Genomic DNA, 27,980 nt, shown 5'->3' with positions numbered 1-27,980 from the left:
ATCTCAGGATGATGATTTGCCGGTAGCAGGTTTCCGAGGCGTTCCGACGCATCCGCTCTACCCAACCACCGGCCACACCGGAATCGTCATTTTGCTCGCTACTTCAATTCCGCCACACGATTTCGGTTCCGATACTTTACGCTTCTGGAGCTACTTGTGTGCATTCCTCCTGCTCACCGGCAACGGACAGGCGTAGCAGGTGAATACCCTTTACGAGATCTGGAAAGTCGTTCGTCTGCAAAAAGGGATACCCATGGACGGTATCCAATACGGTATCCGGAAACCAAAAGTCCCGACCCGACGTCCTTCAGTCGGTGGACTCTGTGGCCTCGTGTAACTTTCCGCTTACTGTCCAGCCACAACGGAACACGGGCAAAACGGTAATTTTCATTCAAATTCGATTAAGCTCGTTAGCTACGGTTTGGGAATTCGGCTCGAAAGCGGATCCTGACTGATCCTGACTCTTGCCGGTGTTCTGGTTCCGTTTTTTGGTCCAGAGCGTCCTTGTACGGTTGAACAAAGCGTTCTACCGACGGGTTCGTTGGGGACTCCTGGGTGTGATAGTCCGAACGGTCGAAACAACGAAACAATCAGGAGTGATGGAGGTTTGGTGGCGTTAATTTTAATTCACTGGCTCTTATTCTGCTCCAGAAATGGTCAATGCTTCAATTACCAATAGCAAAGGATCTCAGGTGCTAAGTAATCGGTTTCATTCTGTTTTGGATCGGCTTTTTGTCCCCTAGGCAGGATACTATTGTGAAGACTTCTCTTCAATATAAAAGGAGCTCTAGTTGAGGTTAGTTAATAACCGGCCACTATCATTTCTTTTATTTTCTATCGATTTAACCTTAAACTAGATATTTTAAGACTTTTTATATCACCTTTTGCTCAACAAAAACAATCGCCCGACCAATATAATACCTTCAGTGTGAACAACCACTCGCTGAAACACTCGGTAATCACGAGAGTTAGTAACGAGCAAAGCCACCGACAATGACGATTAATTATCCCGCCGGAACCAGGCCGACTAGATGCCCTTAGCACGAAAAAGGACACAAAAGGATGTGCAAGTTTGCATAAAATTTTATTTCTCGCCCCCAATCCACCATCCTTGGACCAGCGGCTAGAAAATGGAACACAAAACTTCTCCTTCGCACAATGCAGGAATGTACCCTCGGCAAAGTTGTCCGTAGCAAAACACTCACACACACACACACACACACACACACACACACACACACTCCCGCAACGACCGGAAACGACCAGTTAACCGGTGCTTCCGAAGTGTCCGAGATCAAACTGGCAAAGAGACCGAATGATGAAACAGCGCCCAGCGCACCCGGAGGCAAGTCAACAGTTTTGTCTATTTCCATTGCTTACGGTTGGCATTAATTGCAATTAGAAGCACATTATCAATCCGGTACCGTACGGCCGGGTGGATTTACGGAGCACAAGCCGGCACACGCGAGGGATGAAGGTTTGTTGTTACTCCGGCTTAAGGGTCGAATCCCCTGTGCGAAGTCGAAAGGATTAACTGGCAACTCTTGTGCCGTGCTGTGCTGCCGAAAGGTGTCGAAAGGAGGTGATTACGCACCGGTTAAGAAACCCAGTTGAAACGAAATTGACCATCCTGAATGGGACCCGTACCGGAGGTGGGGGTTGGATGCTGTTAGGCCTTCGATGGTCGGTCGCAACAAATTCATGCTGATCCATCCGGTAGATATATGCTGCCCGAATCCGAAAGACACACCTTCATTTACATGACCCCAGGAACCGGGGCAATATACTCCCCGGCCAGAGGGACACGTCGTCTACCAGCGGCCGGTAATTATTATGCTTCCACACACCAGACGCCGGATAAGTTAATCGTAAATGCAATTTGAAATCGTTTGCATTTTTTAACCCTGCAGCCAGGATCTTTCGGGCTCGTCCTTCAGGCTCATCAATTGTCATTTACTGGTCAGCCCGGGATCCGGGATCGTCCGTTGTTTTAATGCAATCAGAATTATTTGAAACGGCCTATTACGTTACGGACGATAGAGGCTAAGAGGGTTATGGACACTCGTAACTTTCTATTAAATTGGTCCGCTGGATACACAGACAAACGAAGTAATTTGATAGTAAGGCGTAGAATGTGGTCTACGAAGCGGAAAACGGGTTCTAGGATGTGTACAACAAATTTTCTACTAAGTGTTAATGGTTAATGGTGTTATGAATATGGGGATGAAAATTGATGAAAATGGGTTGCAAGATTAAAGAGATAATTTGCTTGATTGTTGGATATTACAAAACTAGTATAGCGTATTTGATAGGGCCTCAGCTTTCCACTCGACTTCGCACTATCATCTCTGACCCAAAAACCTCCGGTCACGTGTTCGATCTATATCCCTGAAGCATAATTTCAGGCCAATTCGTAGATGTCCTAGAACGTTCAACAATTATTATTAATGCTCAACATTACTCCTCAACACCGTCAACAGTTGTATAAATCTCATTAGCGATTCCTTCAAGATATCACTACAAATGGCCACCATGCCATCATAGTTCCTCGATAGAAATCCACAACTCCCAACTATGCTAACATGTCCCTTCTCTTCCTCGTTTCCTGCGCAGGTTTTACCATACCTCTCAGCGACTTCCGGACATTCAAATGTGGGCCAAACAGCAACAACAACACCAATATAATCAATGTGAAGACCAACTCCTCCCGGCATCTGTCGGTAAGTGCTTCCTCTTCTAGCGCCAGCAGCAGCAGCAGCAACACCCCGGACACAAACACCACTGCACCCGGTCCGATCGTAACGATTCGAGCGGCAGCCTCCGGCCCGGGTACGGCCACCTTCGCCACCAACAACGGCCACCAGCTGCTCGCATCGATAGGCGCAAAATCTGGCCGTAATAATCCTAATTACGGCCCCACCAGTAACAATAATGGGCCGAACCGTTGCGATGGCACCGGGGTCGACCAGCTGCCCAGCACAGCACAAGCTCCCTCGCCGCCGGGCAGCTCCGGTGCGTCCACGGCGAAACCAGCGCCTACCTCGACGGCGCGGGCTACGCTAATTTATGCCGAAGCTTCCCCGTTTGCGGCGGCGGCCGCTGCAGCTCAAGTGTCCGATAAGAGGCTAGATAAATCATCGCACGTTTCATCGTACCACAAGACCGTAACGGCCACGACAACAGGTCGGCAGCAGCCATCGCTACTGCTGCAAACTCACGCCACGCAGCAACAGCATCGTCCGGAGCAACAGTCAAGTGCCGCCATTTTCCAGCCCCAGCAAACACCAGCGCCACCCCCGACGACACAGTCCTCGCCCGGCTACGATACCACAGCGGCCATATTTCGCGATCGCAGCATAGAAGAAACGGAAGCCGCACATGATTTATTGTCACTGTCGCAGAGCTTACCGCCGCTGACGGCGCCCTGTGTCGTTACGATTCTGCATCCTTCGGGCGGTTCTGCATCGGCGGACCCGTTGCCCCTACCGGACCCAACCACTTCGGTGCTGCGTTCCAACACCCTGCCCAATGGTGCACAAAATCATCAGCAGCAGAGCTCGACTGGCCCGGGCGGCATCATCAGCATCGTGGAGGCGGCATCGGCAGCTAATTACCAGTGTCCGCCCGGATCGGGTCCAATCTCGATGATAATACCCTGCTACGAGCTCACGACAACGATGTCCACCTCGGCGCACAGCGACGGTGAAAGCGCAACAACGATAAAAACCATCTCGCCCTCGCCCACTGGTCCGCTGACACCTCCCACGTCCGAACACTCGTCCGACACGGAATGCTCCGGTAGCTCCATTTCGCCCGGCACCTCCTCGTCCTCGTCCTCTTCGTCCTGCTCGGCCTCGAGCGTGTTTTCCTTCGTACGCTCAAGTTCCTCGTCAATCTCTTCCAAATATTCGCCATCACGCTCATCGTCAAACTGTACGCCACCGGCAACGGAAACCGCCAACAGTACACCGATCGGCCGCAGAATTGCCCGTCGGTTGCACATACAACCATCCACCAGCTCCGTCACGTCGGTGATTGTTAATGGATCAACACTTTCCTCCAGCACGGCGGCATCAGCCACGGTAACACGTAAGCACAAATCTTCCACACCGGCGTGCGGTCAACCGGCGGCCAAGCTTTCCGGGACCGCCAGTTCCAGCTCCAGCAAGGTTGTTGTCGCCGTACCCGGGCAAAAGGTGTCGAGCAGTAAGACGGCCGAGCTGTACACCTATGACGATCTTATCTCTAGTGATGGACGATCGAAGAATCGTAAGAAGGCTTCCAAGGATACGGCGCAGGCTCAGACAGCAGCCGGCTCTGCATCCACCAACTCCTCCAAACCGAGCCAACGGTCTCCGGCGGCCTCGAAAGCGGACAGATCAGACCTCCACACAGCTGACTGCGATTCGGCCGGCGAGTCGGCGAGCACTGCGAACGGTAGCTCCAATGGGAAGGGCAAGTACAAGTGTCCCGAGTGTGGCAAGCAGTACGCTACCTCGAGCAATCTCTCGCGCCACAAGCAAACGCACCGCAGTCTGGACTCTCAGTCTGCGAAGAAGTGTGTGACCTGCGGCAAGGCGTACGTCTCCATGCCGGCCCTGGCAATGCATCTGCTAACACACAAACTATCGCACAGTTGTGGCGTGTGTGGTAAGCTCTTCTCCAGGCCCTGGCTGCTGCAGGGCCACCTTCGATCGCACACGGGCGAAAAGCCGTACGGCTGTGGGCACTGCGGTAAAGCGTTTGCGGATCGGTCGAACCTGCGAGCCCACATGCAAACGCACTCCACGGACAAAAACTTCGAGTGCAACCGGTGCCACAAAACGTTCGCGCTCAAGTCGTACCTCAACAAGCATCTGGAGTCGGCCTGCTACAAGGATGACGATCCGAACGGGAACCCGTCCGGCGAACACTCGCCCATCACGATGATCGGTGGCCGGAAGATCTTCCACAGCAGCCAGGACATTGATCGCGACGAGTACGCGATGCGTATGGCAAGCGGGCGGCAGAACTTCCACAACGATGACAGCTGCTCCACCACCACGATCGATGTGGTTACGGCCGATCCGGGGGATGACGACGATGAAGAAGATATCGATATCATAACGACGTAATGGACGTCACCATTACGACGGACACTATCATCTCTGTGTCCCGTGAATCTCTGTGTCTGATTCTTCCTTTTCCAATCTATTTTTCGTTCTGTTTATACTCCTTTTTTATGTTTTACCTTGAACGACAGCATCGCAAAAAAACAGGCTCGTCTTCCATGTGCTTATCACTTTTTTACAACCTATCGCTCTCTCCATTTGGTAACCTGACCCACAGGAAACCGACTCCCAAAACCGAACCTTCAACCCTCCAAATTACTGTCATCCGCCAGCGTCGGATCGGAACACTGTACCGGAAATGTCAGAACTCGTTTCCGTGCTGGTTTACCCGCTCCGCACGCGCTCCGGCCTCCTCCTGCCGTGGCCACAGGAAATTGACAGAAATCTAAAATTGCTACTCGGCACAAAACTTTGCCTCCCCGCCGATCTCTGGGTGTTCGGTAGCCGACGACAAGAGACAGGTGTGAAAAATTAAACGTTTCCAGTACTGTGGCTGTGGAGTTGATTCACTGGAAAAGCGGAAATTAGTTGGATTTGCAAATCCGGCTGTCGCTTGCAGTCGGTGGTTTCGTTGGTAGCGCAGGCCCCAAATGGAAATTTAATATCTTGTGATACATGGCCAAGTTTGACGGGGCGCTTAGTAATCCTTGTTAGTGCTAGCACATGGCTATCTGTTTACATAAATAGGTCAACCGCTTCGCTTCAATAGGAACATTCCATCAGGCTGCTACTACTAAAAATGGCTTGGCTCCAGGTTACTATAGAGCTTCCTGGAAGAGAAAAACTAATCAACCAAACGAAAGACTTGAAAACTTGAATAACTTAGTTCTAAATTACAACAAATTGAAGAATTTGCATGGAACGTTCGCGCCGTTGACTTGCCGCTGTGAGTGAAAGAGAGATTCACACCATGCCATACCATAAAAAAAAAAGGCGGCACAGGAATGACATTCCATTTGCGAACGAACGAGAGCGCTCACAGAGAGGCTCGGAGGCACCGGGGAAGGCGCGCACATTGATGAAAAGTAATTTCGAAAGAAAATAAATTACTTTTAAATGATGACTCATTGCCGTCGGTGGCACCGATACGCGGGCCCAGACCCCACGCCATATCACAGCAAAACCACGTTGCGCACCGGAAGCGGACGCGCTAGTGGCGCTCAATTTAGCGCGTTCATTTGTGCTCTGAAAGGTGGGCGCGCGATTTGTCCTAAAGTCTGTGTATGTGTGTCTAGAGCTCGATAGAGAAGACGTTCATTAGAGGAGAAGGTTTTGATATTTTTTCCCTTCTTGTTGTTGTTGTCCCCGGCCAAGCCACGACCATGAGCCAACTTGAGCGGAATGCCAAACAACAACCTAGTTCTACGCATTACCCGCTAGAGGGCCGGAGGCAAAGGCACGAGGGCGATTTATCGAAGAACGCTTCCTATTTTGGAGCACACTTCCGAGAACAAAACCTTCCAACGTAACGCGAAACATCCACACGCTTTTACAAAGTAGCAAACAACAGTACACAAAAAAACCTCCCAGCTTTTTTTCCCTCCCTTCCATCACCGGAACTAGCACCTACGTCTAGTCCAACGACGCCCTCGCGAGTCTTGCCCGCGAGGTTAAGACGAGGCGGCGGTTTGGAACGGCGACATTCTAAACTAGCTCACTTCCTGCTTCACTCCACAAGCTCCTTCCTTCTCCTCGTTCGCCTTCGATGATGGTAATGATGATGATGATAAGGACGAAAATGGCGCAACAGGATGTAGTAGCGCGCGTTCGCACCGTTCGAGCACACCCAAGCTCCAACTGTATTTGACAACGTAACGAGCGACTGCTTTAGCACAAGCCAGCCAGCCAGCCAGCCAGTCAGTTTATTAATGGATCCCCACCCATCGTGGAGTCCTTTTGTGCGGGACCACCCAGTCTGAAGATAGAACCGGCTCCGTGCAATGAATCCTCTCAAATGTTTTCCATCAAAGAATGGTTTAGTTTTGGTTTCCGTTTTTTGTCACGGATTTCTCGGCATTTTTTTTTTTTTTGTTTGGTGCCCTAGCAAATGTCCCTTCGGGAGTGTCTCCATTAGGTCCATCCATCGCCCGCCTGCCACGATACGATCCGGGGCTCCCTATCTATCGATCTTGCGACAGTCAATTTCGTTTGAAAAATTGCGTTATTGGAAATTGATGACTTCTCGGCCGGCAACTGACAACCGGAATTTGTTTCGCGCGGTTGCGTCATTTCGTGTGGTGTGATTTGTGGCGATCGGTACAGGGGCGTACTTGAATAGGTGACAATTTTTGTTAGTAATCAATGCATCTGAGCTAATATCTTTCCCCAAACAAATTGAAAAAAACTGTATTGGAACATTTTGGGGAAAATAGACGACCAACATATCTATCTCTCTTCCTCTCGAAAAATCTTTTCCAGCCGTGGAAATGTGTTTATTGGCAAAGCAATAAATCGCGCGTCCAATTTTTACTACGCTGGTCAAGTCATCAGCCGGCTACATAAAAATTCATACCATGTAGACTTGGGTCAGGAAAATGACGTGCCACTAGAAGAAGAAAAAAAAGTACGAAGCCCACTGGACCACTCTCTGCAACTTCCAGCTCGATAATGACACTTTCCATCAATCTTCACTACTTTACGTCAAACAGTTGGCCGAAAGGTTCAAATTTGGCAACAACAAAAAAGCGACGTATCCTAACAGTGAAACGAGCGATCAAAACACACTCCACGTCCCGGCAAAATATCGAACCCTCAGATCGTGTTGCTTGTGGCGTCTAGCGTCTAGCGACGAAACGATCGACAAGGTTAAAGGCTTCACTATCAGGACACGATAGAGAGCAGCATCGACACACACACACACACAGCTCACTCAAAACGCTATCATTTCCACTGGCTTCCGGTGTGCTCGGTGTTCCAGCTTACTATCAGGACCTGCGTATCTTCGTCAAACCTTCCAGCGGTGTAAAATCATTATCAATCTTCATTACCCAAGCGAGCGGATGCCTTTAGGTACGCTCCCACTTCAATCACTTTTTTTTTCGTTGTTTTCCCTTTTTTTAAAAAAGATTTTCCCCAAATTTTCCAACAACAAATAAACAAGCGTCTCCCCTGACTTAACTTCGCCTTCTTCATCGACGTCATCTCCGCCAGGTACGGCTGAAAGTACAAATTACGGGGAGCAATATACTGACCACAGACAAACCCGGAAATGGGCAACACTGGAAGGGTTGAACAAAAAAAGTGTCGCAAAAGTATTGTGTTTTGCTATCGCAAATGTCAATTATTTTATAGAAAGTATTTTGTTTCGATTTTTTAAACATGCCCAACACACGAGATGATAAGAGGTGTGGTACTACATTGCATAGCAAATGACAGCGACTAACAAACTAACGAGCGGAACTGTCAAAATGACAGATCGCAAATCGAGGAAAAAACAGAACAGAACGGTGGTAGCTAAATGTGGCAGTAGCGGTGCGAGTATAGCAAAATGGTGATTCGATTTCAGAGCAATATAGGCGTAATGACGGGTGCTGGCAGACAGGGGGCAAAACACGCCCATTTTGTCAACACACACACAAAAACTCATACAAAATTTGAATGAAAAGCAATACACAGCTGGATGGCTGAAAACAAAATGGTTGTTAAATGAAAACAAACTACTACTATCTACTATCAATCTACCGACATCAATTGGTGTCCCCGTGTGCGAAGGGTTTGTCCGTAGGATGAAAAGGGGACAGGACATAAAACACACACTCATTCTTCCAGTAAAGTAGCGCGTTTGGTAAACTTTTCTACTAGAGAAAGCAAAACACACATAAGGAAAAGAAGGTGGGAGAAACAAAGAAACAAGAAATACTTACTATACTATAGATTTATTTAGCGCATTTATAGAACGTAGGAACTGCACTTGGGCTGCATCTGTTGCGAGGATCGCCGGGGTTTGCTTTAGATTTTTTGACATTATCGAAAAACCAACACAAATTATAAAAGGGGCCCGTAACCGCGCCCGTTAGATTGTTATTCGAAATTATGAATCGCTTGGGTTAGGGCAAAATGGAAATTTAACTTTTTTTCCCTTTCCTAATGCAGCTGCATTTCTTCTTCTTGCATAACAACAGAGCAAAAAACAAAGGCAAATGAAAGTGGAGCGAGCGAGTTCGCGAGGCCCAGTGTGTATAAGCAGCCAGACATTAATGATAAGAACAGTAACGCAAAGAAAAAAAACACATGCAAACCAGAGTGATCAAAAACCCAAGATATAAAAAGCGAAATTCTGCAAAAAAAAATAACGATATACAGATGCGAAATTATATATACACTTATTTTAAGTAAGCAATGTAGAATGTAAGCGTAGCAATGCGTAGCGTAAGCGTAAGATAAGTACACCTACAAAGCGGCAAAACAAAATGAGCGAACGGGAAAAAAAAACAAGCAATACAATTTGAAAGCAATCTATAACGCGATAAAAATGGTATAAAAAATACACTCACACACATACAATGAAATGAAATGTATAAGCAATACCTAAGTAAACCAATCAAGCAACGAACGAAACGGGAAAAAACACAAAAACACACACAAAGAGCAAAAGTCCATTACGGTTGCAGTTGTAAGGGCAGTGTGACCTGTGTACACGCGAGGTACCATGGACCATCCAAAATCAAAATTAAAAATACAACAACGGACTTACATGGTTGGTGTGCCAGGTGTGCACCCAGCCCGAGCTCCCGCAAAAAAACGAAAGTCCTACAAACACCAATGCTCCGTTGGGTGGGAATGTTTTACACTACAAACTAGAAGAAGAAAAAAAACAAGAACGGCACTAGATTTGCCTGCACATTGTGCACATTTCGCTTTAATGCTGGAAGCGGTGCAGTGGGGGGAAAATCCCCTGGGAAACGCTTGACAGACAGCGGAGCAGTGATTTTTGAGCGAGTGCTAGTCGTAGTATGTAAGCTGTAGATAATTTCACGCGTCACACCACAATAAGTAGCGTCTACTTATTAAGCGTAAGCCGGCTAAGGAAAGGACAACACAACAGAATAACTTCGGCGATCGTCCTCGCTCGGTGTGGGTACGAGAAGTTGCAAGTGTTTTGTTTTGTGATGATTTGGAAATGCGTGTGCATTGTGTTAATAAGTGTGGGAGTGAGACTGCTATTATTTTCGGATGATCGATTTGAAGGTTAGACAGAAAAGTTTGAGCATGCTGAGGGCTAAGGGCAAAGTTTCGCAAACCCTGCATCAGTGATCGTACAATTGGTGAGTGTTCTGCAATAGATGTTTTCCACTAGCTATTATTTATTTTATTCTTCCAATAATTTTCTTACAGTGCTTGAACTTCAAACGGTCTTAGACTGCCATTTTTGACTTCCTTAATTTGATTTACCTTTAATTGGATGATCACTCTAGTTCAGTTTTCCTCGTGAGCCTTGTACTATGCAAAACGCTTGACATTTCATCTCGAGAATGTAAAGAAATCACCTTCATCGTGGTTAAAGATTTATAAATAAGTCAAGAAAACAAGATGAGACACATTTAAAATTGACCCGCTTCTTATAACTGACACTGCGACCACAGGAGGTCCTTGCTTGCTCCAAATATTATTTACCCTAAGTTGGGTAATCAGCATAGCCAGTGAAATTTAACTTTAAACCCTTTATTTAAGCACATAGAAACTTTCTCGGTTGCATACTTTCAGGCGTAGCAGATGCAACATATTGGTTATTAATAATGTAGCCCGTAAAGTTATCCTTAAGGCTTTCTATCGAAACACATAGAAAGTCCCATGTAATCGCTAGCTTACAGATATCCTTTGCGTTGAAACCATCCTGAAAGATCCTATATTTCTGAGTTGCATACATTCAGGCGCTCCAGAGTTAAAATATTTTTCACTAGCGAAAAGATTAGTTTCAAGCGCAAAGCTCTTGAACAATTTCGAAAAATCTATGGTTGGAAGTAGAAATTTTCAAGAACTACCATACTTATCATTCTCATCATCAGCGATCATCCTCGAGACTAAATCTTATTCGTTTTTCAACCAACGAATCGTTCTCCTAATGTCTCGCGTTACAACCATTTGAACGCGTAAATAGGCCACGGGATGTGTGCATTGTGCTTCGATCAATTAGCAAAACGAACCGGGCCTGTCAGCATTCTTTCGCTTCACGCTTTCACACAAATAGCTACAAAATTTACAATTGCTCTGCAGACTGAAGCCTGCTCTCTACCCCGTAGCTAACCACACAGCCCACCATGCCGACTAATGAGCCCGTTGTTGCATTTCGAGAGTCCGCTCGTCAACTGCCGGACACATGGACACAGCCGGTGAGTGTATTTTAATTCAATCACACTCCATTTCCCGACTTCCTTCCGGAGAGTCCTGCCCCGTGGTTGACCCCGTGGTGGACAAACGGGGTCTACAAATTCCAGCCATCGGTGCACACTTTTCACACATGGCACGGTGCGCGGTAATGACAAATGATTCACTACAACCAAACCTGTAATTGCAACCGCACACGCAACACATGCGATAAATTGGTTCACCGGTGTTGCTTTGGTGTGGAGCTAGTGCGTAATGTAAGTAGTTGGTCGTTCATTAATTAAATCACACTTTGCTCGGAAGGTGTGACCTCTAGCTTCTAAACGATTCTACTCTAGTGTTGATATGCAGTCATGGAGACTTAGGTTCAAGTTTTATTTCCTTAATGTCACTGCTCAAAACAAAACTATCCATTCCGTACGTGAAAGCTTGACACACCTCCGGCAGTTGGATGGTAAAATGCAATCACGATCTCACTTAACAACACCAGGATCCGACATTGTGTCACTGGCAGATGATAAATTTTTGTATCACACCCATTATCGCCTGACCGATAAGATTAACTTCCATCGCAACCCGGCTCGGTTCGGAAGGGCACGATTGATTGCCTGAACAAAAACGGGGAGTCAATTCACTTACCCAGTTCGGTTCGATCATCCCTTGTTTCAAGCTATATCTATATAAGCTCTACTTCGAAAAAAAAATGTCGCTTTGGGGGCTGTACCGAAATCAATCTCAGTCCTTAGGAACTTGCGGTAGATTTCGCCGAAAACAGAGCGAAAAAAGGCTTGCCATCCTGACTCCTGAAAATTATGCCCCACTAATGGGATGGGATTTTTAAAAGACTCGCAGTACACCGAGTGCTCCTGTAACGCCCCAACCTAGACACCAACCGAACAGCAACAACGAAAAAATAAAAGACAAACGCTCCATAATCAATGATCACGATTGGGCAAGCGACATGTGCGTGCGTGTGACACCGACATCGAACGACCGTGACCTGCCGCATAATCGTGATATCAGGCAGCCACCAGAGGACCGACTGGACTGGATTCCGAAATAAGGCGATAAGAATAAATTTTAACCCATCCATTCCCTGGGCCGGTCGGTCGGAATCCCGGTGACGCTGGCGTGACGCACTCATGAAAAACGAATGAAAAATGGATGAGCATTTTTCTTTGTGCGTTGGGTTTTTTTTGCTTTTTTTCTTGCTGTATTCGGTTCATCCTCGCCATCTTTGCCGGCGGCCATTATTCCGGTGTCTGCAATTGATAACTTGCTCGGTTCGGAAGCTGCGATTGCAACCGATAGTGCGAGCGCATCGTATCGGGCTGAATGGCAGTGACACAGCCCATGGTTCCATGGTGAAAAACCCAGCCACCACATCAGCGTTTCTCGCTGATAAAAACTGCTAGGGACCCGTACCGTGGTGGTGGTGGGTAGGGGCCGCTCAAAATGGCCGCTCGCATCATCCATCTAGTGCCGTGGTTCTGGGTGAAATTGAATCATCATTTTATCTAAAATATTATCTAAACTGAATTCAATTTCCGATCGAATTTATAACTTCGCTTTTACTTTGCGGTTTTGCACCCGTGACCCGTGGTCATCGTGGTCAGAGCGTGTACGTTCATGGTGCTGATGATGGCGTCGTCCTTCCAGTAGTGTTCTCCCACACTACTCATCGAAGCGCGCCATCGATCGAGGCTTTGCTAAATTGATTCTGTTGCCTCTGTTGCTGATGCTACTCGGCGCTTCAACGTACATACGACGAATCAATAAGCACCTAGCTCCGGGGGACTTGTTGTCGGTTCGATTTAAAATTCCTAGAAGCAGACCACTAGCGCCACTCTCGAACTGCTTGTCGACAGACACTGGATGGACTGTGTGAAGTACGACTTACAACTGTGAAACACTATTCGGAAGTTGGAAAAAATCCCCCCGATATCACTCTGTTGTGTAGTTGTTCGGAACCGCTAGTGCGATTATCGAACCATTCTTCTTCAGACAGCGGTTAAAGCTCATCCAATGGACGAGGTCATAGTGTGGCAACAACTAGGAAAAAAAAAACCGGTCAACTCCTCTCGTAAGGAAACATCCCATTTTACACCCCATTCGAAGTCCATTTGGAGCGATTTAATATGCTCCGCATCGGCTGCAAAGTTCTCCAATATTCGTACGACCCACGACAATGGTCGCGGGCGACTGAGCCGCACTGTTCCGCAGCTTGTTGAATTTTATTATCCACCATTGACCACGGACAACGCCGGCACTAAGCGGTTTCAAATCCACCGGCCAACAAGGACACCTTCCAAAACCGGGATGTACCCGGCGCTAGGGTTGAAGCATCGTTGAAGTCACCGGAATGATGCCTTCGGGAAGGTAGTTTTTTTTTCGTTCGACTTTACCCCGTAAGGCCACCGTAATGGATGAGATGACGCGGGACGGTAAAAACGACGCTTCGAATATGGCTTTTTTTATTGCCGAACGGATTTAACGCACCGGTCCAGTTGGTCGCGGTGGTCGAAGTTCAAGACGCCATCATTAACACACTCCAGGAGACCGTAAAGTGTTGGTTGCATGGGTGTAAAGTCGCACCGTATGACCTTACTACAACCCAATCCTGCAAGTTTACACTGTTTTATGGTTATTGATTGTTTGTACTCTTTTGAGAGTGTTTTTTGGTGAGTATCGTAGAGCTGCTCTGAAGCCTCTGGATATACGATCTAAAAAGAAATGGAGCTGCGGATAAGGATCCTTTCGGTAGAAATAGGAATAGTAACGACTTTCTGGCAGGGGATGCAATTGATTCCTCGTTTGCTGTGAAAGGTGATTTCTTTGCATATATTTTGTCATGTTCTGTATTTTAACAGTTAGTTGAGTTGAGCAAGAGAATTCCTGCCGATTCTGAGAGTTCTGCTACACCATAGGCTTGTTCCTATAAAAGCATGCATAATTTTCCCTGAAACAATGCTATCAGAATGTCCTATTTTCGTTTAATTATAAATAAACAATATTTTCTTTTTATTTATTTGATTTATTTAATGCTTGCACAAATTGTTGTGTTGCCATGTGTTACTGCTAAGATCAAAGTAACCTGCGTTGCGTTTTGCATACCTTTCGGCGTTTTCCGAACCGTTATATTCAAATAGTGTCAGCGGTAGTTTAACGATAGCTGCGTCGAGTTTTAATTCTTCCCTTCAGACTCAGAGCCATCCATCTTGCTCAGATTTCTTCAGATAAAAGAGCCAAAACAAAAAGCTATATTACAATCCCTTACTCAAACAAATTTACTGTTTAACCGCCTGTCCGTACAGTTGTACAGCATACAATTCATTCCATATTTAAACTACAAACTTTTACCGATAAAACTCTCATAGCCGAAAAGCGAACCCATTATTCTCTAATCACAAATAGTTCATTTTCATCTGGGACTTACTTTAAATCTACCATCAAACATTAGCTACTCACACCTCCACAACTTTTTCGCAGATCCTCCGACATCCGCTACTCGAAACTGACACACGGAACGAAACCAAATGCCCCCAAACCGTCCAACAGGATGCTGGCGTGAAAAATCGTGAAGTCTGACACCGCGCTCTTTACGCACAAAACCGAAACGGAAAACCCCAAAAAAAAACTTTAAAAAAAGTTCGATTAATGTTCGCTCCAGCGGGTTCAGGCGGGTTGTAAAAGTCATTAAAATTCATGGTACTTCGCCTCGGGAGGGCAATTCGGAAACCCCGTGCCGTGGTTTTTCGGCCCCGAAGTTCGCGTTTGTTGTCTGGAAGTGTTGTTTTCATTTTCATCCTCCACACCGTGCGGCAGCTTTGCTGCGCAGTTCGACCTCAGCTCGTCCCGGTGCTGCGATAGTGCAAAACTCAAACTGCAAACAAACAAAAATTGCGCCAAAGCTCCCGTTTAAACGGACCATGGCCACGGAATGGGTTACGGTTCATTTACCGTCCACCATTGGCCCCTTTTCACTCACGCTGGATCGTGTTTTGTTGATGAAGCTGCACGGTGGAGAAGCCCGAAAAGGCGTCGGCAAAATTGCCGTTGCCCTTTTACCAGCCCCGAAAAACATTGTCAACCGAAAGTGAATCGCTTTGTGACTTTCCTTCTTTTTTTTTTTTGGGGAACGGGCAGACTCTCCTCTGTGGCACATTTCATGCCAAAGCATTTTCTTCTCTTCTATCTCTTGCAGTCGCTTGTTCACTTAAGCACATTCATGGATGAAGTGTGGCGAATCGTTTGCACCCGCCGCTCTATCGCTAGCCCAATGGTGCAACGAATGCTTTTTCTTTAAATTCAATTAAAAATAATTACATAATTTCAAACCCATTCAGCATTTGGGCGGGGGGCAGACGGGCAGCCGACAGCAACATTACCACCCTACCGTCAGCAGGGGAAAATTGCGATTTTATAATGAACAAAAGAAATGATTCTATTTCCAATTGCAACCGGGCGGGATGGACGAGTCCCTGAGCGAGAGAAAGATAGAGTGAGAGCTAAGACCAGAACAAAAGAGTTCTGGGAAAGAAAAACGCTCGATTTTCAATTTCCCGCTTTGCTAGAGCTTGCCTCTAATGGTAGAAAAGTGGCGAGAAAGCAAGCGCACGTCGACAAGTGTCAGCTGGTGAACAAGTGCCACGGCTGAATGCAGCATCACCCCACCACGCTCGGTTTCCCAGCATCCACGGGAAAAACTGCAACCGAAGTAGCTTCTTTAGGGTAGTATTGTTTCTTCTTCCTGTCGCTGGGCAAGAATCAGGACTCACATCACGACGGAAGACGCACACACGCCGAGCTCAACTGGAGTAGCTGAACCGAGACCGTGCGGACCAATGTGATAAGAAGGGGGGAAAAAGACAAAAAAAAAATGTCGCTCAAATCTCGCACACTATAGTGGCCACCATTGTTGTGGTGACGGTTTGCTGATGGAAATGAGGATAACAATGGACGGCTACGGTTGGGGAGTTGGAGCTAAGCGAGTATAAAAAACTGTCTCAGTTTAGGGTGCAGCGTGTGAGAGACTTGAGGGGTTTTCTTGTGTCTACCAACAGGATCATATGGTCATCTACTCTGAAAAAGAGGAACGTATTTAAAGGCCCTCGGAACACTATTTATTCATACTTGATTTTCTTATCCATAATGCTAACTCTCACACTAAATTTATCTTAAACTTAAACAAATCTTAACACCGTACAATTGAAACACTCACCCCAGGGCAGGTGGGAACGCCATAGTTCCATCGGCATAACTTTGCCTCATTTGCCTTTGCTTCATACCAGCTTAGTGCACGTGTGACAGCCGCACGGAAGATGATGGCACAAACTTTGCATTGCGCTTCAAAACTATCAAAAACGGCTAGGGCGTCGAGACGTTTCGGAATTAGTTTCGGTCCGGTGAGTCTCGGAAGCGAAGGATGCCCCCAGCACAAAAAGCTCTGCTGAATGAAGAGAGCCTTTCAAAAACTCTGCCAACAAGCGCCTGGGCCGACTTAAAATGTGTGAAAACCTGTCGCACACTAGACAGAACACACACAGTAGGTTTGACAGTAGGGCGCATAACTGCTGCCACCACACATACCAGCCGTGGAACTAATCTAGCGTGGCTAAATAGTTGCATAAGTGAACGCTTCCACCAAGGTCGAGTGTGTGAGGCTTGTGAGTGGGATCGTGGAACAGATTTGGAGAGCAAAGGACCCCTCCCTCTCTCTCTCTCTCTCCATTTTGACCATCCTGGACAAACTGTTGCCATAATACGATAGATGGCGCTGTAGTGCGCAACAGTGTACGTGGCAGCACGGCCACGTCAATGGAAGCGGCACTTGTTGTTTCTAGCCAAGCACACTTTAAACAAGCGGTCTCCGCCATTCGTTAGAGATGTTCTTCACATGAAAGTTCTCCCAGCGCTTCCCACCGGACTACGTCGAGCACGACAGAAAGGACGACAGTTCGAGTTGAGAACACTACGCCGTTGCCACCGTTGACCTTATTCGTTGTGCCCACGAATGCGGGCTACCGAAACTGGGTGAACTTGTAGTGTCATTTCCCAGTGATCTAATCAGAGGCAGAAACGAGACACCATTCCCCCACAGCTTTGGCAGTAATTTAATGGTTAAACAAAAAATATTGTTTCTTTAAAGATTTAATTAGAAAACTGGGGCTGAGAAAACGGTACCTATTTGGGCGGAGTGATAATTACGACGACTCAACGGCTTTCGGCAGTTGTAAAATGGCATTAACTGGGGCAGCCTAAACTTTATTTGAAGAATAAAGTATGTCGTTTTTCTGCTGGGTTTAATTCGTTTGGTGTTACTTTTGGATCGTGCAGGGCGTTCGGACAAGGCGGCAATTTGTATGGATACTCGTATTTAACTAACGAATAACGATACTTGACACTGTGCCGAAAAGCTGTTGACATCGGGAAGCAACAGTAACATCGATCTATGCCATCCCCGGCGAAGTCACCTTCGCAATGCAAAATGGGTGTAATAAATTTGAATTCAAATAATATTACTGTCTGCATCTATTGAATCCTCTTTCTAGGGAAAGCTTTCTCCTTGCAAAATGGATTTTTTGCTTGCAAAGCATTTAAGATGATGGACACTTGTGGGACACTTTAAGATGTCGAAATATCCCAATTTTTAGCATATGTTTCAATAATTTCCTTTTTTATTAGCAAAATTTTAATTTCATCTCTTTTAATTACAACAAATCAAGCTACAATTTTATATGATAAGCTTCGTACAATTCAAATGACTGCGCCCTCTGGTGGAAATTTTACGTAGTGCGTCATCTACAGGATATTTTGTGTACCTCACACCAATTGTACGACCTACTAAGATGCGGATTGTCGCAAAAAACGGAAAAGCAACTTTCCAGCAATTGATCAGCAAAAGTAAATTATTAAGAAAAGTACTTAAAAATTTCAGTAACCTGTACCCGAAAAGCAATAAGCAAAGCGTGAAGAGATTTAAAAAGAAAAAAGCCTATTAATTATACCCGGATCAATTAGCGCGTTACGCTTCGAGTTAGTGATTAGTGCAGTTGTAGGAACGAAAAAAAAACAAACAATGCAGCTAAGCTTAAGGTAGTGTAATGCAGTCAGTGATGCCATCTCATCCATGTACGCAACATATCATAACTGGACAATACGTTCATTTTTTTTTCTCACAACAACCAAAAACGAAAAAAAAACAAAGCTCTTAATCTTAATCCTACTCTACAGACGCCAACGGTCGCGATATATAGCGATATGGGGGCCGATAGTAACGTCTCAATTATCTCCACTACTCAATTAGTATCAACTCTAGAAACACACGTCAATACACGCTTACCTGCTAGCAGGCTAGTGAAGAATAATATGGGGAGGGAGGCTGAGCATCTTCAAGCAAACCGAGTAATAAGTTAAATTAAACAACGAATAACATACGCCGAAAGAATGCCGTGTAACGAAAGGTGGAAGGGTGTTTCCTTGGTAGTAAATGCAAGTTGGCGCAATTTTCCTAGCACGCTGGAACGTTGGAGGTAGGTAAAGTTTTCCTACCAAATGCAAGCCAAAACTTTTCCCGTGCTGTTTTTCTTTTGCTCTCTCTCTCTCTCTCTCTGTGTCCTTAGCATGCACATAAGAACATTAAGATTTTCAGTTCCCCATCAGCAATGTTAGCATTATTTTACACTTTGCGTCCAAGAACAAAACAGATTCAGCGTCGGGGAACACTTCTTTTTTTATATCTTCCTCTGTTTTTTCCCCCTTGGATGAAGTTTACATTTATCTACGATAAGCAAGCAGCGTACACGATGATGTTGCACTACTTACAACTAGTGCCACCTTTTGATTTCCCATTGCTGACGAAGCACTTCACACTGGGTGTTGCAATTGCATGCTCCTTCTCTCTCTCTCTCGCTATGTTTGCACTCCAATGCAGGAAGGGATTTTTGCTTGTACCCTGCCAGTCGAAACTCACATTTGATGAAGCACCCTGAAGCTTGTCGTGTCGTGCAACCGAATATCAACAGTAGAATCTCTCGCCCATGGAGAAAAAAAACTCACGAAACATTCAAACTTAAAGTACCAAGTCAAACAATAACAGCAGCTACGGACGCCACCGGTCTTTGCTTCCGTAGCACTATGGTGCAACTTTTCGACAGCAGTTTCAAGTTTTTGGAGTGCAAATTAGAAATTCTTGCTAAAGGAAGCTTTCCGCACACAGCGGGCGCGATGATGCATGATGGGTTGCCAAATTCTGGCCCAAAGCACCCGTAACCGTACGGCATCTCCATCCTCCTTCGCCATTAATTGCAAAAACCCTGCGCTGCATCACCCGGGAGCTCTTTTATTGCTTTCTTTTTTTTTGCTTGCAACACTACTTAACCAACTACTTTTTCGGCCAATCGTTGCCGGCCCCAGTTCTCAAGGACCCTGCTGTGCGTGATTCATTAGGGTAACGCAAATTACATGCAGTTCATCAGTTTAGGCATCTCGCCACGAGCATTAGCACGTTACACCGAATTGCATACATGCAGGCGGCGACTGTTCAAAAGATAATTGCGCCAGTGAAACTTCTTGCCGAGCAACAAAAAACAAAAGCAAAAGCCTACACACTAGCACGGCCCGATCCGTCAATCATGATAACCTTTTCGGCGACTTTTAACAAAATGCTTCCTCTTTCCAGTCTAAAACTGGCATTAAGAATAGACAGCGGAAAACAGTTTGAGTAGAAATTTCGTAGCGAGTAGCGTACTAGCGTGCTGTGTTAGAAACGGTTTTGACGAGAGATTAACTTATTTTCTAACAAAACAAAATTATTTACCTTCAATTCCTATCATTAAGCAACCTCCTAGTCTACTCTAACAAAGCATTTAATATATTGTTCATAAAGCGCCTAAAAGTATACTTTCTCTTGATAAATTAGCATTTTTTCCGCCTAGAAAATTCCACACTCTTTTCACAAGCAATACAAAAGACTAGTAAAACAAACGAATCAAATTATGCAACCGATCCTATGAAGGGTTCGCATCAGTTGCAAGCCTATTATTCAAACAGCAAACTAGAAAAACGTAGCCCCTTTACTCTTTTCCAACTACACTATACTCGATACTATTTACTATTCCAAACGAGTCTACGACCGAACTTCCAGCTTCAACGGTTCTGGGAAACGTTTCCAACACAACGATAGACGCCGATCCAGCCGGTAGTGAATATAGTGAATCAGGAAAAGCCAACTCTTAGCACATCTTGCAACGATCTTGAACAGATACTAATTTTACCACTAACCTAACGCTACTAAACTAATCAATCAACGAAGGGCAGCAGAAAAAGAAACGAAAAACAAAATAATATTTCTTCCAGCGTGGCAGAGAAAATCAAATACGTACGGTCTACTACTATAACTACAACTACAACTACTACTCTATAACCGCTACTAGGCGTGTGCTCTACCTACAGCCTTGTTTCCAACCAACTTCAGTTTGTTCCACTATACTCATGTTAGGTGAATGAATAAGCGCACTCGTAAGCTCTGTAACAATTTAAAGCATTACTCTAGCGACATAAACATACACACTCTGTTAGAAGTAAACAAACAAACACAAAACCTGCAAACAATGAGCAATAGACATTGAACGAAAAAGCAATACTTAAAACATGTGACAATGAGGTAGTGATGAATGCGAGAGAAAGAAAAATTACCTAAAATATATATATGCAAAAAAACTCGTTTGTCCTTTAGCTTTAGATAGGTGGAAGATTTTCTTCGTGCTAGAAAAAAAAACTTAATTAAACAACGATGCAGAAAACCGATGAAAAACCCCGACACACAAGCACAATGAAATCGAATGGGTAAATTCGTCCATGCTAGCAGTATATATGTAGTATATATGCGAGCAAACACCCCTTTATCTATTAAGCTATGTACCCAATTATTAAGGTAGAGTACTCTGTAGAAATGAACCTCCATTTCAAAAGCTGGATGCGCTTGACAAGGCTGTCCACGATCATCCTCTTTACTTCCAACCTTGTGGCTGTTGACATCACACTACAAGGCATTACAAACTGCAAAAGCAATACTTGAAACGCGTCGCGACGAAATGCATTTATCGAAGTAAATTTTGAACTCGAAGTAAGAGAAAAGAGGGTAGCAAAAGGAAGGGTATTCGGTTTTAGAACACCCTGAAAAAAAATCAAACAATACTACAACAACCCAAACCAAACAAAAAGACCAATTTGATATAAAGCAAAACAACACAAATTACACGCAATTAGCGTAGTCCGTTCTGACAGGAGCTCGAGCTAGCAGAAGCTTAATATTTAAACACTTAGTCTCTTAGCAAGCTTTTGTCCCTCTCTCTCTCTCTCTCTCAACTAGCGTAGCGGATGCGGATTACTTCTAGGGTTGGATCTTTTAAAGATCCCTTTTCCCTTTTACGACACAGAACTCTTCGGTAGCAGTTATCCTCTTGCTCTTCCCTTACTCTTTCAAGCATCAAGCAAGGCAAGCATTCCAAGCACCGGCACTGATTTATATATTTACACCGAACGAAAACGGCTGACCACAGCATAGCTACATTCATTGGTCATTAGAAGAATGAGAAGGTAAGAAAAAAAACCTTGTCTTGCAACATTAATACATTCAGCAGTTTGTGGAGAAAAAAATTAACGGTGAAAAACTGGCTTGTGAACGTGCAGAACGCGAGCAATAGTAATGCTAGTGGTAGTGGTTTAGGAGACCAGCAGCAGGTAGCATAAGTAGTGAACAAACCGTTAACCGGACCGTGTTGTGCGTGCGTTACGCAAACACAACAAATTTCAAAGTATTAAAAGGGCAAATGCGAGAAAAAATAGAAAGTTTTTTGATAATTTTTCATAATATTTACATTTATACCGAAGTGATTGACAAGGGGAACGGAGCAGGGGAGGGGCGTTTTATTGAAATTTTAGCAAACAGCAAACATAAAGAAAACTGAAGCAATGAGATAAACCTTAGCGAAGCAAGTGAAAGCAATAAGTAGTAAAAAGCAAAAAAAAGTGAAAACACATGATGCAAATAAAAAGGAAAAAAACAAAACAAAACAAGTAGTAATATTAAGAAGAAAAAAAAACGGGAAGAAAAAGAAGGAAGCGCAGGAAAAAAAAAAGTGTTGTGTAAGTGTGTGTATTGAAGCAGAAAGTAGCTTGTCAGAGGACGTCGGCTACATTTAGCGTTTATTCAGCAGGCAAATATTAAGCGGCAAACACAACCATTCACACAAATCGCCATAGTAGAAATGCTTTTACTTAAAGCAAAAGCTTCTTAATAATAAGAATTAAAACACACACACACGTGAAAAAAATGGGGAAGGGGAGCGAAAAACACAGTCAGCCTAGTAGCTAGTAGGACACTAGGCAAAAACGTTGCAAAATTCATATGAAAAATACACAAGAAAGCAAAACAACCCATGAGAAAACGGTAAGAGATGGTAAGCGACGGATAAACAGCATATGGTAACAAGCTTACACACCAGAGATGACAGTGAAAGTCTCGAGTACGGTATAGCTTTATGTCCCCGCATCCCGCATTATCTTGCGACAAATGTTAAGGCCGTTAAGCCTACCGCGAGCGATGATGCGCTGACCATTTCCAGCCACTCAAAAGGACACGTGGTGGGAATAGTGACAGCTGGTTTTCCTTTCCCTTTTTTTTTGTAGTGCTTTTGCCGCAATTTTAGAGAGATAAATTTCGAAAGTCATTGGTGGAAGTAATTTATTCATGGGGCGCTAATTCATTTTGCGCTCCCATAGTGCAGTGTTAAGGTTGCGCTTTCGTTCATGGATTCGAGATTTTGGAAAGTAGATGAAGGGCGTTTTCCTGGGTTAGATTGTTTGTTTTCCATCTCAATAGCGATTCGGCTGCATTGATTATATACACTTCGCGAACACGTACACGAACATCTAGAACGCGCCATTTAACGATATTAAATTATACATATATATTTACTCTTATATACTCATTAGTTGATATTATACATGCGCATATATATGAGTATATATACACATAAGTAGGGCGAAGAAGAGAGCCGGAAGAAACTAGTGATTAATAGCCTCATGAAGCAATAAAAACACATATTTTTAAAATTCAAACTCAACGACATTTGATGTGTTTTTGCGTGGAAAATTCATCCGAAAATAAAGATAAGATGTAAGGTAAGATGTTTTTTTAAGAAGTTTATTTATTTGGCATTTAATAACATTTGACAAAGTTCCAAGCCTCATGGGCCCGAATGAGCATTGATTGAGAGAAAAGTAATGGCCATCACTTTGTACAACCTTTTCCCATCTTTTGGACAGATCGTGGAGGTAAGTGCGAACAGGTGCCACCACATGTGGCCGAGCGTTGTCGTGCAGTAGAATGATTTTGTAGTGCCTGGTCGCTTACTGGGGCCTTCTTTCCTTCAATGCGCGACTTAAACGCATACATTGTCATTGGTAAACGTCCCCCGTGATGGTTTTGTTTGGTTCCAGCACTTCGAAACTTATTTATAAACCTGATAGAGGATATGCAAGGTCATATTGGGACGCTTCTTCAACCAAAAAAAAGTAGAAATATTATATCTAGATCTAGTTTTTAAACGGTCATCCTTGGGCACATTTCATCCTTGCTCTTGATAAAATTATTTCAATCTTCTTTTCAAGCAGTATGGCCCGTCCGTTCCTTCAGAATAGATAAAGGTAATTTAAAAAAAATTCTCATCAATTTTATTATAAAAGCTAGCCGATTCTTAAGTGGCCTTATTGTCATAAAAATTAACATCAAATTTCGTTTAAAAAGTTGCTACTTTACATGGAAATTGGTAAAGAATATCAGAATTTATAGAGATCTTAAGTTGAAACTAAATTTCCACGGTAAGTTTTTGAAAACGCCAAGACCTAGGTTCAAATCCCATTCGACCTGTTCTTCCGCAGTATCAGTCCTCACTACAACTATGTGGTACCCATAAGTCTAGTAAGCCATTACCTCGCTGGCTTGACAACGCAAGCCGTTAGGCCAAGAAGAAGAAATAGAGAAGGTCTCCCGTCAACCGGCTGCTGTCAATCTACACTTAACTTAACTTACCCCACACATTTTGTTCCCTTAATTTTTAATGAAAGCACTCATCTTAAATTAAAATTCCCACTTCAATTTCGTACGCAAGCCCAAAACCCCCCAAATCGACCAGTACAACCCGGCCCCGTCGGTGCAACAGGGGCCAACAGCAACAGCAAACAAAAAACCTGACTTTTGCACAATAGACCTCGCCGTCCCGTGGTTTTAAGCCTGGCGGTAATCGCACATGTCAGGAATAATTAATCCCCCCCATGTTCAGGCAACACTTTCCACCGCTTGCATCTGGAACCGTTCATTCACTGCACTCCACACGGGGCGGACAAAGGTTTACCCACCGACCTTTTTACTGCTTTCGTTTGACAAAACGGGAAGCAAACCGAAAATAAAAAACGTCGAACCTTGCCAAAAATATTGACCACCGTTGTTGGGGTCTGGAGCAGCTGGTAAACATTATTCGGATAATATTTTCAAGAGTCCATCGATCGGTCGGCCCCGTCCCAGCACCTTCCATCCAGATAGTGCCACCGGTAAATAATTGTTGTTGGGAGAGAGCTCAGAAGCAACAACAAAAAATGGCCAGTACAGAAAACCTGAAAATGGGGAAAAAATATTAACGCATCTTTACTCGCTGGACGCCTCGGTTTTTGCATTAAAATTTGCATTTGCGTGCCTGGTTGTGAAAGCACACGCAACAACAAAAAAAAAGAATAGCTTAACATTCCTTTTATTTCACCTTACTCACTCTGTCACCATTACAAGGGCCCCGAAAATGGCGTGCGGATAGAATACTATTAAAGCAAAAAAGAACCCCTACGAGAAAATGAAGAGCAAACCGGAAACGATGCGTGCGAAGCTGCTGCTGCTGCTGCTGCTGCAACGCGGAAATGCACTGCTGTATGCACCGAGTGCGACAATAAATTAATAAACATAATGGTTGTCAAATTCATCAACATAAATTTAATAATTTCAATAAATTATAACCCTCTCCAGCATTCCATTGGTGGGGTGTAATGGCGTATCCGGTAACGCACTGCCCAGCGAGTGAATGCGGGATTTGTGGTCAAAAAGGCACAACAAAAAACAATTCGAACCATTCGGAACCGGTTTCCGGTTCGATTTTGACGATTCGCAAGGACTCGCTCTCTTTGACCATAAATACATTCCACAAATCTGATTCCATCGCATAATGCTGCCACACGGCATAACGCTTCGGTAGGGCATTTGTTTGTGCACTGCCGCTGCTTTTTTAGCATTGGCAACGGTTTGCCATCTTTATCACGTCCGATTCGATTTTGATTTTCAGCCCAAAAGACAGGCGTCCGTTCGTATGACGGAACGAACGCGACCAGGAAATGGTTCAGTTCTTCGTTTTTTTTCGCTTCTTTTATTACAATTCTTTTCTCCTTTTGCTTTTCCTTTTAAACACTGTACTACGTGTGTAATGTGTGTCACTTTGGTGGAGCGAGAGTAAACATTCGCAAAGTCGCTACCATTGGAAAATGGAAAACCCGAATCGAGTTTATTCTCCACGGTACGGTGATGGAAGGTGTGGACATACATTTTATGCACAAAATAGATAAGGAAATAAATATTAATTCTTATCTAAATGGTTGGAACATGAAGATAAAATATCGAAAACGATTCCCAAATCCATAAGGAAAACTCCAGAAAACCACACTTATTTTTTTTTAAATGATATTTATATATAAATATATTAAAATAGGTTGTAAATAAACAATAGTAATTTATCTTTGAATTATTGCTTTCGAATTGAGCTCTTATGAAATAAAATTGGTATTTTCTCCCCTCAAAAAAATGCCCCTTTGCTTTATTTCGATAGCGCCTGGCAGGTATGCAATCAGAGTTACACTATTTAAATCTTCCCTTGGATTACACAGAGGATTATTCTTTAACGGCAAACTACTTCTTAATTTCTTTATGTATAGAATTTTACAATACAATGTATGTTCTATGTACGACATGAGACAGAATGTATCACCTGCCAGTCCTATCCAATGCAAAATTTCACTTACAGTTATCTTCTCATTCGGCCATCAAAATGAATATGAATTTCTCTTCCCCCCTTTGGATTATTTTTCCGATTATTCTGCTATACGTTTTTCCGCTTGTACTGCGGATGTTTTATTTTTAGTTTTATTTATTTATTTTAAATTATGACAGCTTGAAGCCGTACTGTCATATTTGTAGTTATGATGGTTGATTTTTTTCTGATATTTGTAAATGGTAAATGTAAACTAAATGGAGGTTGATGAAATGCTTGATTTTTTTTTAATACTGTGTGCAATACAATCTTTATAAGCTACGTTTGAGATCTACTCTCAATCCGAATGCCAAAAAGTTGATCCACAAAAGTCCAATCTTTATCGTAACAATGTCTATCCATCAGGTCAGGATTTAGCGCTAACAGCTGTTGGAGAATAATGCTGATTGCATACCTTTAGGCGCTTACATTTAAAGCGCAAATGAAAAAGAGACCGAATGAATGCAGTGTACTATTAACCATCAACATGTCTATCTACTATTTGAATAACTTTGAGCAAAATAAACTTTAAATTCCTTCCTCCACACTCACGAAATTCTCCCACTGTGCACCAACCACACCAACCCAGAAGCACACAAACGCACGTGACGCATTTGCATCGGTCCACCGGTTACAACGAGCGGCTGGTTCGATTTTATACCACCACGAAACCGAAACGGGCAGAGATCCACCCATTTTATGGCCACCATTACCCACCCATCGGCCGAAAAATTCTGTCCACAAACAACAAAAAGCAATCCACACACACACCCACAAAAAGTGCCAGAAATCGGTGCAATAATCATGAACTGTGTAACTGACGGGTATGCAAAACGTGGTGCAAATGCACACAGCTTCTTTTGCGGCGTCGTCGTTGTTGACCTGTCCGCCCTGTGGGGCAGTTTTTCACGCTCACCGAAGTCTCTTTCCCGTTCGATTTGGCAATTCGTTAATTCCGGTCATGTTTGGACGTCATGCGGTTTGATAATAAAATCGACCAAAGAGTACCAACAAAAATCCAACCCAACGCCGACGTCGTCATCCAGTTGTACGGTGTGAAGTATTCCGACTGATGTTCCGGGTCTTTTTGCTCCCATCGAAGTGGCCTTAAATGCGTGCAAAACTATGCATTCATCTGGCGTGGAGTACCATCATGGCCATCAGGGATTCTATTCATTTTTTTGTCTTGTGCAGCAGCTTATGTCTCCGCCTTTCCACGAAACGTTAAATTTATTGAGAACTTAAATCTATTCAAACTGCGCGATAAGAAGTAAACGTGTCACGAAGCTAATACTGGGAGCTGCGTACTGTTTTGATAACCTGAAATGAAGCAAATAATTCCCCGAATGGAGAACAACCTTACAACTACTTAAAAGGGAACTCTTAACGTGTGAATCACACCCCAGTACGTATCTTT

The 27,980-nt window shown here is 44.3% G+C and overlaps 1 protein-coding gene across 1 annotated transcript in view; it reads left to right on the top strand.

Moving 5' to 3' along the window:
- LOC118511240 (mucin-5AC-like) overlaps nt 1–22,086 on the top strand; it is a 52,528-nt gene extending 30,442 nt beyond the window's left edge. The window contains exon 2 of the mRNA XM_036054080.1: nt 2,614–22,086. Coding sequence (XP_035909973.1) covers nt 2,614–5,114 — 2,501 coding nt within the window. The 3' untranslated portion in view covers nt 5,115–22,086. The remainder of the gene's footprint in view (nt 1–2,613) is intronic.
- The last annotated feature ends 5,894 nt before the right edge of the window (nt 22,087–27,980 follow it).

This window comes from Anopheles stephensi, chromosome 3 (genome assembly GCF_013141755.1).
Source record: "Anopheles stephensi strain Indian chromosome 3, UCI_ANSTEP_V1.0, whole genome shotgun sequence".
NCBI classification, from domain to species: Eukaryota; Metazoa; Arthropoda; class Insecta; order Diptera; family Culicidae; genus Anopheles; species Anopheles stephensi.
Note: the sequence above shows the minus strand (reverse complement) of the source record. Positions and strands in the feature narration are given on the sequence as shown.